The sequence below is a fragment of the Populus alba genome, chromosome 17 (assembly GCF_005239225.2).
Source record: "Populus alba chromosome 17, ASM523922v2, whole genome shotgun sequence".
In the NCBI taxonomy this organism is placed as follows: Eukaryota; Viridiplantae; Streptophyta; class Magnoliopsida; order Malpighiales; family Salicaceae; genus Populus; species Populus alba.
The window spans coordinates 20886655-20904381 of record NC_133300.1 but is presented as its reverse complement, the minus strand read 5'-3'; the positions used below and the strand labels follow the sequence as shown (position 1 = coordinate 20904381).

Genomic DNA, 17727 nt, shown 5'->3' with positions numbered 1-17727 from the left:
AATGTTAATTAGCTACAAGAGTCCTTTAATGGGTCATACCAATGGAGTTACATGATTATTATTTTTTTAGATTTGAAGAATTTTGACCGCATGTTGATGATCTTCTAATGTTTTTGAATGCAAGGAACAAAAATAAATAAGTTTTTTTTTTTTTTTTTTTTTTTTGTGTTTTCAATTTGAATTTTGAATAATTATAACTGAAAACTGAAATAATAATATCAAATAATCCCATAAGTTTTTGCAAAAATCCGAAACCATAGACACTAATGGTAAGTAGTTACTCTTGATTGAATCTGAAATCACAGCACTAAAAAAAAATATTGGATAATTAGGATATTTAAGCTCCTCATTAAAAAATCTACCTCCATAATTGTCCAAGTTTTCTGCCAACTCAATAAATAAGGTTCTGTTTGGTTAATAAATATAAAAGTGACATAAATTGTTTTTGCCGGAGAGATGAAGATATAATCCTAAAATAAATACGCATATAAGATAGTTTTGAAATGAAATTTAAGATATTTTTCCTTGTTTTCACTATCTCTAACCAAAAGCTAAGGTTTAAGTATTTTCTAAACCATCAGATTAAAGAGGAGGTACCGGGGATTGTAATTAGATTATTTTTCAAGTAAAAAGTATTCGTATTCATAAATTAAATGTGATAAATTAAAAAATCAATAAATTACCACTGAGCTATTTAGATGATCGATAACTGTAATTAACGGTTTGCATTATTATAATAGCTATTTAGCACAATCATTTTTTATTTTTTTTTGGTTTTGAATTTGTTGACATACACTAGTTGAAGCTTTCATCACCCACCTTCGTGGTGGTGCTAAAGAGGAGGGTGAACAATGACACACGTCCAGAACTAGTGTGTATAGAAATCACCCCATCAAGCTTTGGTGAGTGGTGATGACTCAGATCATCCTAGCCGGCAGCCGCCATTGTTGATTACTGCATGATCTGATCTTCCTTCCCAGAAGTTTCCAATAATCTTGGTCATAGGCTACGTGTTAACTCAGCAATAATGGCCCATCTTGCAAACCCAACTCTTCCAATAAAAGAAAACATGGAAGATGTGATCTTAGTGACCCAAGCACTTGATTCTAAGGCTAGTGGAGGATGGAGACGGAGACTCACACTGACATTTCTCTGTGCGTTGACATCATCTTCTTACACCAGTCAACTGCTTGTGAGCATTAGCATCACACGTAGTTATTATCTCGTTAGTTTAATAAAAAAGGTGGAAAAAAAAAAACATATCTTCCTTGGGTCAAACCGATCAAAGGATGAACAATTATATTATAAAATATATGTTCCGATATCATCGTTGATTGGTTTAGCCCAGCAGACAACGCCTTCTCTTTCTTACTTTGATTATTGACCTTAGCCTAAAAAGATGCACCAAATCCGACGGAGCCCTTGCTATCTTCGACGAATCATCTTTTTAATTTATTTATCTTAGATGTATATCGTTCAAGTTTAATATTACAGTAGATAGAAGTTAATTCAATTAAATTAGATCGATTTAAAAAATTAACCTATAATTTAATTAATCCAATTAAAATTTAAATAAAAAATAATTTAATTTTTTTTTTTTCAAAACAACATTATTTTAATTTTTTTATTAAGATATATTAAAACAAAGATGATTCAATCTAAGTTAATAAATTAAAGCTTCCTTCTAGAATTTGAACTGGCTTATGAAATCCACCAAATTTTATAACTATCATCATTTATGTTGATGAGATAATTATTTTTTATTTAGTTTGATTTTTATCAGAAAACCAAAACAGGTTTAAACCGACCGGTAGTTTTTTAGCCAAAAACCGGTTTAAACTGGTTCGGCTCAACTTTTTTGGTTTGGCTCGATTTAATTCGATTTTAGCTCGGTTTTTTTTTTATTTTTTTTTTTTTTGAGTTCGGTATTTTAAACTTGAACTGAATCGGTCAATTTTTTAAAAATTTTAATCAGTTTTTTTTTATGGTTTGATTTTTTCTATTTTCTCGTGCGCTGCCTATTAATCTTTTCGAGGAACTTGTCAATACCAAAAGTCTTTGTTGAGACGTCTTGGATATTGCATGAGTAGAAAGGAGAGGCATTGAAACGAAGGGATTGAAAATTGTGATGATTGTTGAGTGTACCTTGCACAAATCTTGGTTTGTCGGAAAGTAAAAAAATACTATTAGCAGAAACGAAATCTCGTGGTCAAATATTCACCTTGGATTATAATAATGTAATTATATTCTTGCTCATATATAAAAAAACCATTTGAATTGGCCTAAGGGTATATTTGATATTTTTACAAGATTCATTTTTATACGGTGAGTTTACTTTAATATCCTTAAAAATAAAATTTAACTTAATTATAACAAAGCACTGATTCCATTATTTTTAAAATGAAAATTCTTTTAGCATCTTTCTAGGGTGAATTTGTTAATTATTTGGTTCTAAAAATGATAGTCTTTTTTAACATATATATATATATATATAAATTATTGATGTGTGTGCAATATGCGTCGGCCACCTGGCCACGTGAACGCTTGCAAATTTCTGTCAGAAATCCTGTGGCGGTCTTCTCCTGTTTCCTGTTCACATCTTTCTTCCAGAAGGGGCAATAATTGATACATAGAGAAGCAAGTGAAGAGGGATGGATCGGAGTAAAGGCAGAATTCAATTTTGAGGTCTCCAAGGGAGGTGAGGTGTTGAAGCCCTTTGAAGTTCAGAGATTTCAGATTTTGAAGAAAAAGGATTCTAAGAGAGTTAAGTCTGGAGGGCAGGAGCATACCTTCTTCGGGGAAGGATGACACTTCTTCATATCTACCGCAATCAAAGCTTGAAAGAGAAGGGAGTCTCTGCAAATCCCATTGCTTACAGGTAGCAAGGATTTTCTTGCAACATCGGATCATCAGTGATTCTAACTTGAAGGACAAACCAACAAGGGGAAATGCTGGCAAACCCACTCCAGGAAATGACTCGAGTTCATCACAAAACGCTATTTGTAGTTTAGCCATGGAAGGAAGGAAACAGTGCACTGATTTCAGGCCAAAGCAATCTTCTAATGGAAGCTGATCCAAATGTGAACACTCAGCAGGTTCCTCTTGTGCACGAAGGGATTAAACAATTGGACATTCCTTCATCTCAAGCTGCTTTAAATTAGGAACAAATTTTGTAATGAGTGAAGTACTCTCTTTGTTTTTTTCGAGACGTTAATGGAATCTGTGTGGAACTACAACTTCCATATAGCTCAGAGCCAACAGCAACAACTCCATCAAAAGCTTTGATCAGGAGCTTTTTAAGAGATGTTACATGACAGAGTGGCGGTAAGGAGGAGCAGTATTTACATCTACTAAGCCTCAGAGCAACTTAGATTTGAGAAAGAGGAGTGTCCTACCCAATCTAGAAGTTTTGTTCCCCCATAACCAATAACAAGATCTTTCACATTCTTGTTACGCTGTAGTTGCTCAAGCATGCCTCATTCATACTGCGAAACTTTAGTATCTCCCATCCATCTCAACTCTAACTTCTTAATGCTCTTATGGTGCTCCGGATTGGAGGGTTACCAGGTTGATCCGAACTAAAGGAAGTAGTGTGAAATGGATATCTCAATTAACATGAGTACAATGAAGCAGAGGATTCATTCATAGAAAAATAACAAATTGTTATGTGCAGTAGAGCATCGAAGAGCAGAGATGATACAAATGATCATATGATATTTGATATTCCAACTTTGGGATGCAATCTAGAGAAGGGAGTGATCTTTAGTTGTAGCTACAGAGCTTGTTGCTTGAACAGCACAACTAAATATACTACTTCGGATGTGCTGGCTCCTGAGCTGCTGCATTTTTCATGAACTTGCAATGGCCTCTTTCATCCATCTTTTTTTTCCATCGACCATTTGTGCTGACCTTGACCCCCCACATAGACCTGAACAGCTCTTGAGACTCTCATGATCCTGCGAACAGAACCATCACAAAAATAAGGTTACCTACACCCTCAATAACTTAGGCGGAAGTCTCAGTTCAATTGATCAGTGGCATAATAGAAACTCGTCTTTGAAAAGAAAAAAAATATTAGCATTATGGTTAATAAATCAGTGAAAAAACATCTATGAATAGTTAATGAACTAAGCAAGAAAATACTGTTGATAGTTGCAAAAAAACTACCACAAATTAATTTCATAACAGCAACTATGAAACGGGCAAGGAATAGCATGAAAACGAAATACTCATGGGAACCGTTAGGTATGAGCTAGTAGAATGGTATTATATGCCCAGGGGAAGCATTCCAATCCTGCTATTCTCATAGTAGGCAATCAGAAATGAGAAAAACTTGGGAGTATAATATGTGCATAGAAAAAGAAAGTTTTGACCAGACACTTGCCAAGAATTCACGAAGAGTTGATCACAAAAGATGAATATTGTACTTGTTATTGATAATTAACTTGACAGGAAAAGGTACCTTTCATTAGTAATAACCTCACTGTGTTGATAGAATGAAGAAAATGAAAGAGAAAATCACATCCAAACTTCTCCTCGAATGATCAGATGGCTATTAATCCATATATCATGGATGTGAGAAATCTTGGGCCAATCTTCCCCCGTCTCCCGTTGACACTTTTGTTCCAGCAAGGGACATGCATAGATAGATAGTTCAGAAAGTTTGTGGCATGGATTGGAGCTTAGGGCAGCGAATGATTCTAAATTTTCTCAGTGAAGTGAGGTGTTGAAGCCCCTCGACGTCAAGAGATTTCAGATGAGGAAGAAAAGAGATTTGAAGTGATGTGAGTGTTGAGGGCAGGAGCATATCTTCTTCAGGGAAGGATTCAACTTCTTCACATCCACTGAAAGAGAAGCTTGAAAGAGAAGGGAGTCTTTGCAAATCCCATTGCTTGCGACCAGCAAAGAGTGTGTTGCACTTACGGATGTAAACTGATTCTAATTTAGAAGACAATCCCATTGCAGGAAAAGATGGCAAACCCAACCCAGGAAATGACTCAAGTTCATCACAATAATCTATATTCAGTTTTACAAGGGAAGGGAGGAAGCAATGCACTGATTTCAAATTTGGGCAATGGCGTAATGAAAGTTCTTCCAGACTTGGATACTCAAAGATTTTCCCGGAACTGATAGATGTGGAGTTTTCGAGAGGTTCCTCTTGTGCACAAAGGAATTCGAGATTTGGACATCTCCGGATCAGAAGTTGCTTTAACTTGGGTAACGTATTTAGAGGGAGGTACTTGAGAAAAAGATCATCAATAATGACGCTTTGTAATGTGGATGGGAGGGAAGGCACGAGCTGAGGACATCCTGCAATCGTGAGTACCAATAGAGAAGGAAGGTGGATGCCGGGAATCTGGCCAGTTAAGTTGGGGCATGTTTTGATGCAAAGCTGTTGAAGGCATGGAAAAGCTCTGCCTTCATTTTCAACAACATGAGGAATCCACTCACGCCATTGCAGCATCGTATCAAACGTTAAGTTTTCCAAGGATTTGAATGGATTCTTTGTGGCAGTGCAACTTCCATAGAACTCAGTACCTACAACCTCGACTCCATTGAATTCCTTGACTGAGAGTGTCTTGAGAGATGCTAACTGGCCAAGTGGTGGGAAGGAGTAACAGTATTTACATCCATGAAGCGTCAGAGTTACTATATTTGAGAAAGAAGAATGTCCAACCCAATCCGGAAGTTTTGTGCCTCCATAACCAACAATAGCAAGATCTTCCACATCCGCATGAGGCCTTAACTGCTCTAGTATGGCATGTTCATGCAGTGAATCATCCGTATCACCGCTCCATACCAACATTAATCTCTTGATATAATTTTTGCCCTCCAAATCGGCTTCCAAAGCATCTCGAACACAAACAACATTTTGAAGGTTCCAAATACGGAGTTCTTCTCGTAGACATTTGAGCTCTCCTAACTCCTTGATGCTGGACCCATTTTGTTTACCCACAAAAAAATCAGTCAGCAGTTGAAGTTTTGATAGGTTGCCTATTTGCGGTGGCATCTCCAATAACTTTGTTTCCGTAATATCAAGATGATACAAGTTGATAAATTTCATCATCTTGGCTGGTAACTCGACAAGAAGTTGACAACCATTCAAGATTAAAACTTGCAAGTTGTACAGTAAATTCACAGCTTCGGGCAACCTCCTTATTTTCTCACGAGAGAGGTCTAGATACCGTAGATGTTTCAAGTCTCCAATAGAACCGGGCAACTGGTAAGGCGTGTCGACGATAGATAACACTCGTAGACGCTTGAATTTTGACAATAATTTGTCGGATTCCTTTATCTGCATGCCTTGAATGAAGGATGACGCTGCTTTGCTCACCAAGCCAGCGACTCTAGATTTTTCTTGGGTATACCAGAGCTGTTCAATTTCGAAGATATGGGACTGTTTTGGCATTGACCTTTTAGGTAATGACAGGAAGGTTCGCAAATTCTGAAATTGATCACTACCGACAAGATTGTCTAGGTCATTATATCCTGAATATGATAAATGACGAGTCTTGCTTGAAAACTTGCAACATGATTCACCATCAGACAGGCTAAAGAAAAATTCTGCGGACACAAATTTTGCCAAATCATTTGTAAAGTCATGCATGATGAAGTATATTGAAGAGTCATCCGATCGCTCAAAAAATGACCTCGACAAAAGATCTTCAAAAACCTCACATCCTGCTTCTTCCATCTCGTTATTTCCTCCCTTGACTAAAAAACCCTCGGCCATCCAAAATCGGATAATTTCCATCCTTGAAAAAAAATAACCTTTTGGAAGAATTGCACAGTATGCAAAACATCGCTTCAGATGTGATGGCAAATAATAATAGCTTACTCTCAAAGCAGGAAGAATTCTGTCATTCCGCAGATCCCACAGATTGCTCTTCATTATTTTCTTCCATTTCTCAACATCTGTTTCAGACTTCAAGAGACTCCCAAGTGATCTCGCAGCTAAAGGCAGGCCTCTGCACCTCCTCACTATTTCTGAACGAAACATTTCTTTGAACTGTGAAACTAGATTGAAATCTGGACCACTAAAGGCATGTTCTGAAAACAATGACCAGCAATCATCATCGCTCATTTCCTTCAAACGATAAGGAGAAACACTTTGCAGGGCTGATGCTACACTTGTGTCGCGTGTTGTAATGACAATCTTGCTTCCTTGTGCCCCTGACTTCAGAGGCGTGAGTAGGAAGTCCCATTCTGACTGATCGGCTCTCCAAACGTCATCAAAAACAAGCAATAGCTTCTGACCTGTCAATTTCTTTTCGAGATTACTATGAAGCTGATTAGCAGTCATGGAATCACAATCTGACAAACCAACCTCCTTCAGAATATCTTTTGTTAGCTTCAGAATATGGAAATCTTGTGAAACATAGATCCATGCTTTCAGATCAAACCAGTTTTGCACCTCGCTGTCGTTGTAGACATACTTCGCAAGAGTGGTTTTGCCAATCCCGCCCATACCCACGATGGGAATCACTTCTAAGCTTTTTCCTTTTGCGTCATCTGACAAGAGCAACTCCATTATGGCTTTCTTAGCATCATCCCTGCCATAAACATGCGAACCAGTACCTAGCCGGGAAGTTGTTGGCACAAACTGTGATGGCGGTCTTTCTCCAACCTGTCTTATCAATTGAAGGGTCTGCGCTTTTTCCTCCAATCTTTCAAGTCTCTCAAAAATCTTTTCCAAGTTCTCTACCACCTCTTCCTTCTTCTTGTAGGGAAAAAAATTCAAAGAGGAGAGCATTCTTCGCGCCTGATCTGTTCCATTTTGAGAGTCTGCTTCCAGTTCTGATCTTCGAACTTCATATTCAACCTCGTCCAGCAAGTCTTCAGCTTCATAGACAGCATCTTTAACATCAACAAGCCAAGTCCTCACAGCTGGTACAGAAATCTGCTTCTCCTCAGCATCAGAGAGCAGGCCATTGACAGCATTCAATGTTTCGGTCAACTTCTCCAGCAGTGCCTTCTCAAGCTTCCGCCCTTTGAAGAAGGCCAGAACCCCAGGAGAACCCAACTTCTGGACCAAAAGATCAACAGCACTGTTGAGAAATGCTGTCCCTATTGCAGTTACCACAGCCTCCATGATAAGTCTTTGCAAAGGGTGTGAGAATAAAGAAGAAACTAAAATGGTGCTCAAAGAAAAAGTAAAAGTAAAAGTAGGGAAAGAAGGGATTGAGACGGGGACGAAAGATATCATAATCAATGCTCTGGATTCTCCTCGACAAAGTTCACATAAAAAATTATAATAATGCAACTTGAAGGGTTGAGTGGCACTGCACCAGATAGAGATGAAAAATCTAATAACATAGCACTTCGAAGACAATCAAATTGTCTGCAAGTGGCTTTAACATCACATGTTCATGCATCTGTAGAGTGTATTTTATATATATATATATATATATATATATATATATATATATATATATATATATAATTTCTCAGGCATATATATATACACCACTACTGTATTATAAATGTTATTCTTAACCACAAGCTACAGGTAACAAAACCATGTGATAAACACACAACTCATTATCAAACAAACTTAACTAAACTTATAAATTAATTTCTCTCGTTTTGAAAAAAAATTAAATAGTTCTTATAAAAAATTGTTAAATAATATTCTAACTAATATTTTCTTATAATGAAACAGTACTCTTTGACATAGTTATTTTTTACATATTTAAAAGTTTGTGATTGGTTGGACTTTATACTAATGTTGAGTTGTAATTAATGAAGATGATTTTAGAATCCTTCTTATTATGAATAAATTCTATTGTTCCCTAGTTTTATCTTAGTAACAGAATGAATATATTCATTTTCTTTGAAAAAGAATTAAAAACTCATCTAGATAAATTTAATAAATTCCCTCATTCTCTTTTCTACCCACTAGCTCTTCTTCTTCTTCTTCTTCTTTAATTCAAGAAAGGCACTTCTTACCTAACCAAAAAATCGTTTTCTAAAAAGGTATCGTTGGGTTAATATTTTAACAATTCTCTTTTTACCTAACCCCTCAACTTGAAGATAAGCATTAAAACTGACGGAAAGTTCGAGGTTCTTGGTCTCCCACATTAAGCTGTCCCTGTCGGTTGTGCCAAAACATGTATTCAATATATTCTTTATCATCACTTAGTTCTTCCTCGTAAGCAGGGTCGATCCTTTCTCTGTAATTCTCGCGACCCACCTCACCTTCACGCTGCTAGTTATTTTTTGTCATCAGCCTAGCAAGAGTCATTTGAATTGCTTGCAACACTTGCTGGGTTTCACGCTGGAAAATTATGAATTCAGCCTACGTAATCATGTCTTCTTCACGATTTCCGCCATCAAGAGCTTCATGTTCATTCCATGTGTTCGTCATCTGAACAAGTTAAACCTGCTCTGATACACGTAGCGGAGAACTAATAATGAAAAAAGATCATCGTCTTTTTTTATATATATATATGCTCGAATCCACAAGCAAGAGTACAATACTCGAATCCATGAGTAACAGAGTAACGTTTTTGAAAGAAATTCTTATTCAAAATCAAGAGTGACTATAATAAAGGGGGCTGCTTGTATTTATAAGCTGCCAACCCTAATTCTAATAAGAGAATCACTTACGGAAATAAATAGCAAAATAAGGTAAAATAGAAAAATTCCTACTAAAGACGTAAATCAAAATACTAAACTTAAGCAACAATATTAGCAAAATAGGGACCCCAATATAGGAGTCTATGTTAAATAAGGACCGGTGTTTTCTTCCTTATAGAACTAATATTCTGGTCGGTCTAGGATTCCTTCATCAACCTGCCCTACATCATTTTTGCTCTAAGATTTAAATGGCATCTTAACCTAAACAACCTTCATAAAACACCTATTAATCAAATAAACAATTTTGTACATTGACTCAGGCTAAAAACTCTTGAGTGGTTCTTCGAATACAATATACATTTCATCATCTTCATCATAATTTGATTCTTCCTCTTTGAAACTCCATTTTATTAGGTTGTATAGCCAACGATGAACTGCCTCTCGATATCGTTATCTTCACAAAACCTGGAAAAATGTCTTTAAATATACCCTTTGCCCTTATCACTTCTCAATTCTTTTATATAATGACCATATTTTTTTCAATAAGACATTTAAATTTCTTAAAATAGTATATTAACTTTAGATTTTTATTTCATAAAATACACCAAAGTTATTCTACTATAATCATTAATAAACAACATAAAAACCTAAGTGTAAAAGACTAAAACTAAAGGAATCAAAAATGAGAAAATAAAGCTTTTATGATGAAAACAATTTCTTACGCAAAAGAAAAGGTTACTCGTTTTTTATTTTTATCTTGGCCCTTCTTTCAATTGTTTTTTATATTATAAATTGAAATCTTACTTCATTAAATTGGTTTCTAATTAAACTTTAAAATCATTCCAAATACCTTGAATTCTAAAAAATATGCAAAGAAAATAAAATTTCAAAATAAAAATAATTATCTTGTAAAAATAAAAAATAAAAAAGGGCGTAGTGCACTGTGAGAGGAAGCGCATTAACCGGCAATAAAATAACATTTTCTTTTTAGGGTCCCCAAGGGGTATAGTGTGGTGGTAAAGGGTTTGAGATCTGCATAACAGGTCTCGAGTTCGAGTCAGGACGTGCACCTCTTGTAAGAGTCTGGGACAGCCGGGGTTTTACTCACTCACCTGGACCCACAAAGTGCGCTTTCCGGGGGTGAGATTTCCTCGAATCCAAAAAAAAAAAAGTTTTCTTTTTAGGTTTATTGTATAATATATACTTTGGCCTTTCTCTGCTTTTAGCCATCCAATTAGAGAAGCCATCCAATTAGAAGCATCTGCATCACGTTTACTCCATTCATGGATCCATCGATGTCTGATTATATATTATCTTCATAGACAACCTTACAGCTTTTTGTCCATTTTCTTCGAGGATAACATTTCCTCTTTTCATCACGGTAAATTTTAAAAATTTTAATTTTTTTTTAAAAATATTTTAATAAATTTAAAAATAAAAAACACTTTAAAAAATAATAACTATCACGGTAACAAAGTCTACCCATATATGGTCTTAGTAAATGTATGTGTTTCTTCTTGGTCGTATTCTCCTTTTATGGTCTTCCTCTTATGACATAATTTATTTACTCTCTTGCCTTTCCCTGTATATAAATCCGCACTGGGCTTACCGGCATTGGAAGTGTAGAGAGCAAATCCCCAACCTCTCACTATCTTTTATCCAAGGATTTAATTTGCTTGCTTGTCTCACTTAATTCGTTCCATTTTGAGTTTCTTTGGAGCAAGACAGAACTCCAGTGTTCAATTAGGTTGACAGAGTAACAGTGAGCTTACATAATTGCGCCAAAGAGATTGCTCAAGAGTGTGGGTTCATGCAAGGATCAGGTATGTAGAGTCTCTTAAGGCAGTATTTCTTAGCTGGAGAATATGTCAACTTCACTTAGCGGAGCTAGAAAATTTTAAATGGAAAGATACTAGAAAATTTTAAAAACTTATATTATAATTATTCTTTCGAGTTTTTATATTTTAAAATTGTTTCATAATGACTTTATTCTTTATTTTATTAAATATATTCTTTCTAAATATATACAATTAAACTTTCATTTATCTATTTCTAAATCTTCCAAGGACTAGTGAAATTATTGGCAACAATTCTTTATTAACTTGTTGTTTTATACAAGTGGGTTAAATATAAATATTAATATATTTTTTTTAATTTTTTTTATTGTGTCTCTAATTTTTTGAGTTGTTGAGTACTTCATTTTTAATTACTAGTAAGTTGATCACCATCATTTTTCATGTGAAATTCATAACAAAATACATATTAATTCATCAAAACTCATTTCAATTCATATTCATATGCATATAATATTTATTCATGTACATATTAATTTAAAAAAATCTATAAATTATAATAAACTCTAATATTTTTAATAACTAATTATTAAGGAATAAAACTAAAATTAGACAATGGAATAAATAGAAAAAAATAAAAAGAAACTCACCTAAAACATAAAGCATAAAGCATAAAAGATTACTTACTTAACTAATTAATAGTTTAGGATTTGTAGAAATTTTTTATAAAAGGAAGATAATAATTCAAAAAAAAAAAGCTTGGATCAATTAGTAATTAATGAAAAAAATTAAACTTGTTAAGTTATTATATTAAAATTCTAATATATATATATATATATATATAAGGATTAAGGGGGCAATTGCCCCCTTAATCCCCATTGTGGCTCCGCCATTGCTACTGTTTTACATGTTATTAATTTCCGGATACAATGTTTAAATATCTAAAAACGGTCCCACCCATAGGTTTTTTAAAGAATCTCTCAATCTAAAAATTTAAGTAGTTAGGGGAGATCCTTGCACTAAAAAAAAAGAAAGTAGTTCTTCTAGTTTGTGCCAAATAAAAATTGTTAAATAATATTCTAACTAATATTTTCTTATAATTATGACATAGTTATTTTTTTACATATTTAAAAGTTTGTGATTGGTTGGACTTTATACTAATGTTGACTTGTATAATTAGTGAAGATGATTTTAGAATCCTTCTTATTATGAATAAATTCTATTGTTCCCTAGTTTTATTTTAGTAACAGAATGAAGTATTCTCATTTTCTTTGAAAATAAAAGAATTAAATACTCATCTAGATAAATTTAATAAATTCCTTCATTCTCTTTTCTACTAACTAGCTCTCTTTTTATTTTTCTTTTTAATTCAAGAAAGGCACTTCTTACTTAACCAAAAAATCGTTTTCTAAAAAGGAATCGTTGGGTAATATTTTAACAATTTTCTTTTTCTTATTAAGAGAAGGAAATTCGGACGTGATAATCAACACGAGAAGAACGTTGGTATGACATTTGAAAAAGTCACTGTAACAATCCTTAATGTTAGTATTTCTGTAAGGAAAGCTACACTGATATCTCTACATGTTTTAACTTTTCTTGTAATAATAACATGCTGTCACGAGTCGATTGATGTCAAATCAAAATACAACATCAAAGTCTGTATGGTTAAGTCTTCCATTATGTGTTGAAGAGCGAGCAACATTGTTTCCTGCAAGTTTGTGAGCAACGGCATAATCCTGGTGCTGTGAGCCAACTTCATAGCGAAACAGAAGAAATTGACCGTGTAACTAGTGATTTTGACATTTCCTGTGCTCATCAATTTCGCGTCATCTAAACTATATAATAATATAATCTTGCGTAATATATATTGTCTAACGGGCTGCCCATTTTTAGGTGAAATGGCTACTTCTGTAGAAAGGAACCTTAAATCACCTACTATCAACGTTCAACCGGTGAGTCCGTCATGGTTTTTCAGTCCCCTCTGTAGAGTAACTTGCTGGGTCAAACTTCTTTTCTATTTTACGAAGGCCGTCTTCTTCATCCTTGGTGATGTTTCCTGATCATGTTCAGCTTAGTAGTCTTTTTTGAGTGGAGATTAACATGCTCATCAAGCTTTGTTTCAAAATGTTTTTAGGTTTGATTTCTAGCCACAGCTTCGTAAGCAATGCTGTGGTGGTTCTGTGGATGGATTACCTCATAGATCTGGGGCAACCGCTTCCACTTGCTGCTATTGCTTTGAGTGTTCAAGAAGGTTTATATGTCATTTGCACTTTTATCATTGCCAACATAGCCGATGCCTACACAGGACCTTATAAAGCAATAGTTTTCAGCACTGCTTCATATGCATTCGTAAGTCGCTCTATTTTTTTTTTTTTATATATATATATATATGCACGCGCGCTTGAAGTTTCACTCTATTCTTATAAGTGAATTTGTATCCAGTTTGTTTCATCTAAATTTAATACCCTTTTGAAAAAACAAATCAATAGAAAATATTGAAAACCTGGTCTAGCTTATTCAAGAAAATCTAGTCAAATAAAATCATTTTAGATGTGGAATTTTTCTTTAATGTTGTCAACTGTTTTCTAGAGTTGTCCATCTTTATCATTTAGTGTGAATATGACCGTGAAATAATTTTATTTTTTTAATATAATTAAAAATTTAAACCTATAAAAAATTATTTGATCTTTATGTTAAACTTGGATTAATATATTGATCTTAAAATTTTCTGATTTGACTATTGTCTGGTTCAAATTAAAAATCAAATTGTGTAAAAATTATCTCAACTTGATCTAGTTGATTTGATTAGTTCAAAAATAAATCAATTAAAGTCTTAAACAACCAATAAAAAAAAACCTAGGATTAAAAAAAAGAGAAAATGAAAAAAAAAACAGAGAAAATGAAAAAAAGAAGAAGAAAGAATATGAAACAAAAAAAAAGGGAGCCTCACAGTGAAGGAGGAGTGAGTCGCACCCCAATTTTTTAGTATAGTTATAATCCTTGAAACTTTACATAAGTTATTGAGTTCATATTATCAAAAAAAAAAAAAAAAAAAAAACAGAGAGGAGTTATTGAGTTCATAAATAATTCGAGTTTCTAGCTTAAAAAATTCTTGTAAATGCTAAAAAGTTGATATTCTCTGTCAACACTAGCAATTATATGACAAATTTAGGCGAATAGTATATAAATTAGCTTTTATTTGTTTGGTTTTCAAATGAAAACAGCTATAACGGAATTTTTTTTAATATTCCTATTCTTTTCGATCAATTTTTTAGTGCTTTAATTTATAGTCATTAATTTGCAACTAATTAAACGTCCATTTTGCTGCAGGGACTGTTGCTATGGTTTCTTGCTAACCAGTTCTGGGGCAATTCATCTTCCACCGTGATTATACTACTTTATCTGATGATGGTACTAGTAACTGTGGGCAAGGCAAGTCAGGATCCTTGTTTAAAAGCATTTCTACGTGATCAATTAGTCGAGCATAAACCTAACCTTAACGCAGATAACGACCAAGCTGATGAGGTTCCTAATAAACCAGACATCAGTGTAGATTATGACAATGCTGAGGTTCGAAGAAAATTTTGGTGGCGTATTGCTTCTACGGTGGGCACTGTGTCGTCTGTGATAATGGCCAGATCAGTTTCTGATCAGAGAATGATCACTGTGATTTCATTTTCGGTGATGGCATTGGCTTGTTTAACCTTTGCGTTAGGAAAAAGCTCTTACTACCCCGACAAACCAACTGGAAGCCCTCTTATCGTTATTTATAGAGTTCTTAAGGCAGCTTTTGTGAAGCGTCACCTGCAACACGCTCGTGAACCCAATGACTACTACATGAATGATAGTGGTGGATTGCTTCTATTGCCCGACATTCGAATCATCAGGTTGGTGTAGTATTGTGATTCTTGTAGCCCATTTCAATGGATTATTGGAATTTGGATGAGATACGTAGAGTGTTTATGGATCTATATGCCACCATGATTTCCCTTTAGGCAGGTAGGACAACAAGTCCAATTAAGTATTGCATCTGTAAGCCTTATAGTTGCAAAACAAGCCCTTCCCCAAGGTCCAAGCCGTGACAGTATCACTTTTTTCTTTCCCTATCTCCTCTACTCTCTTTCTTTTCCCTTCTGATCTGATCTTCTGCAGTGGTGTACACAGGTGGCTGGACAACGCTGCTCTTTTAGAGACATCCGAGTCCCTCTCAGCTGAAGAACAGAAGCAAAACGGGAGACTTTTCCCAGTCCAAGATGTGCAACGAGTAAAGCAACTTCTTGCATTGCTTCCTATATGGACAGCACTCCCCATCCACGGCCTCGTTCTGGCAACGGGTTCGACTTTCTTCGTTGTGCAAAGTGAAAGCCTCTATTCTGATCCTGTTTTGTCTATAAATGTTCTGTTTCTACTTCAGGGTTTCGTAACAGTTATAGTTCCATACGTCCATGACTCTTTAGTATCCGGATGAATTAAAAAACTAATTCCGATGCATCATGTTAGACCGGTATGGATTCAAAAACTTCTGAAGCATCGTGTTGGACTCGTGAGAATCGCAATTGGGATAGCGTGCTCTATAATCTGTTGCATGGTATCAATGCTGGTTGAGACTCGTAGATTGAATCTTATTAAAACACGTGGAGATGCTGAACCATTTCCAATGAGCACAGTATGGCTGGTTCCACAGTTTATCCTGATAGGACTCGTAGAAGGACTGGTTGCTGATGGCTTAGCTGATTTTTATAATATCCATGTAGATGAATCTTTGGGACATTATGAATCGCCATTCAACGAGTCTGCAATTGGCGTTGGGAAGTTCCTAAGTGTGGCACTTGTTTTTACTTTGTCAGGCAGCTGGTTTCATGACACTCTGGATACAAGTCATCTGGACAAATATTACATGCTGTTAGGTATTCTAAGTTCTGTGAACCTATGCTTTTATCTGCTTGTCATGTACACCTACGCATGGAAAGCCCTTCACGTGAATGATTCCCCTGACCCTGAAGTCTCGACTTAGATCACTCTCCTCTCGACGCTTCAATGAAAATGCCGGCCAAGGTAGCTTTCCGAGCTGTCAAACTCCAGTTGAAACATTGAGTACGAACACGCCCTTATTGAATTTCTTCAGAATAGTGATTGCTGAAAGATTTGAAGAAATTGGTATGAAACACTGTAATATTCATGAGGATATTTGATATGTTCTAGAAAGTATAATTTACCTATGTAAACATTCCGCTTCTGATGTTCATGAAATGAGCGATCCCAATCAGGAACGACCCAGGTTTCCACAAGGACAAACTGAGAGTACCAAATGTGCATGGAAAAATAAAATTCTGATCAGAATCATGCTAAGAATTCACAAAGAATTAGTAACATAAGGTTCAGATGCAATAGTTGTTGATAGAATAAAAAAATTAATTCATTACCTCATAGTCTTCAATGATTGAAGAAGAGCAAAAACAGAATTGGTGAGACTCTTTTACTCATTTGATGTTTTAGCACTCAATCTCTACGTCATGGGAGAGAGAAATATTGAACCAAACTTTTCCCATCTCTCGTTGATACATTTCTTCCAGCACGGAACTGTAACTCAGCAAAAATTAGGTTTTGAATTCTTTGAGCAAGGATAGGCGTTGAACAACTTGGAGTCCAGATATGGAAGATCACATTGTAAAAGAGGTGATTGTGGAGGAGCTTATTCCACGCAGTTCACAGCTTGAAAGAGAGAATCCATCCAAATCCAGTTCCTCGAGGCGAGCAAAGAGTTTCTGACAGTCATGGATAGTAAGTGACTCCAATTTAGAGGACAAACACACTCCGGGAGATTGTTAGAATAGATAGAATCTAGAGCAAAGATATTTGAAGTTCACAAAAATTTATCTGTTTAGGTATTGAATGAAAATAAAGTGGCTTATAAAGCCATTACAAATAATTAAATAGTAAAATAATAACCCAAATAGCAAAGTAACAACTCATGTCTTTAAAATGTATCCAGCTTTAAAGTGTCTTAAAACATCTTAACTCTAGACATTTAATGTCTCTAACATTTCCTCCCTTAAACTGAAATTATCAAAAGTAATCAGTTTACCTCAACTAGAAACTTAATTCCCAGCAGTTCTTGAAGCTTCACAAAACTCTTCAACTTCAAAGGCTTGTCATAATGCTGGCAAGCTACTCATTGGTACCACAATACTTCAACTCAACCACTCCATCCATTGTGAGATTACACAGAAAATAAAACATCACATCTATATGTTTGCTCATTCCATGTAAAATTGGATTTTTAGACAACTTAATAGCAAATGAGTTATCACAAAACATAGTAATACACTTACTTTGAGAAGGGCTGAATACTTTC

At 34.9% G+C, this 17727-nt stretch overlaps 3 protein-coding genes and 2 long non-coding RNA genes across 5 annotated transcripts; 2 read left to right on the top strand and 3 right to left on the bottom strand.

Annotated features, from left to right (window-relative positions):
* Positions 1-3616: 3616 nt before the first annotated feature.
* Positions 3617-4657, bottom strand: LOC118037120 (uncharacterized). The gene is made up of 2 exons (XR_012168560.1): positions 4463-4657; positions 3617-3956 (listed from the first exon to the last, which is right to left on the bottom strand). It is a non-coding gene; the product is annotated as an uncharacterized lncRNA (long non-coding RNA).
* On the bottom strand, positions 4655-8092 carry LOC140954176 (putative disease resistance RPP13-like protein 1). Its single transcript, XM_073405584.1, has one exon. The coding sequence runs from the start codon at positions 8090-8092 to the stop codon at positions 4655-4657; it is 3438 nt and encodes a 1145-aa protein (XP_073261685.1).
* A 5407-nt stretch (positions 8093-13499) lies between these two features.
* LOC118037121 (protein NRT1/ PTR FAMILY 5.6) lies at positions 13500-16666 on the top strand. The gene is made up of 3 exons (XM_035043018.2): positions 13500-13721; positions 14703-15259; positions 15537-16666. The coding sequence occupies exons 1-3, from the start codon at positions 13557-13559 to the stop codon at positions 15838-15840; spliced, it is 1026 nt and encodes a 341-aa protein (XP_034898909.1). The 5' UTR covers positions 13500-13556; the 3' UTR covers positions 15841-16666.
* On the top strand, positions 15967-16386 carry LOC118037205 (protein NRT1/ PTR FAMILY 5.5-like). Its single transcript, XM_035043123.1, has one exon. It carries the CDS (start codon positions 15967-15969, stop codon positions 16384-16386), a length of 420 nt encoding a protein of 139 aa, XP_034899014.1.
* On the bottom strand, positions 16401-17333 carry LOC118037122 (uncharacterized). Its single transcript, XR_004685534.2, has 3 exons — positions 16796-17333; positions 16589-16667; positions 16401-16508 (listed from the first exon to the last, which is right to left on the bottom strand). It is a non-coding gene; the product is annotated as an uncharacterized lncRNA (long non-coding RNA).
* Positions 17334-17727: the final 394 nt, after the last annotated feature.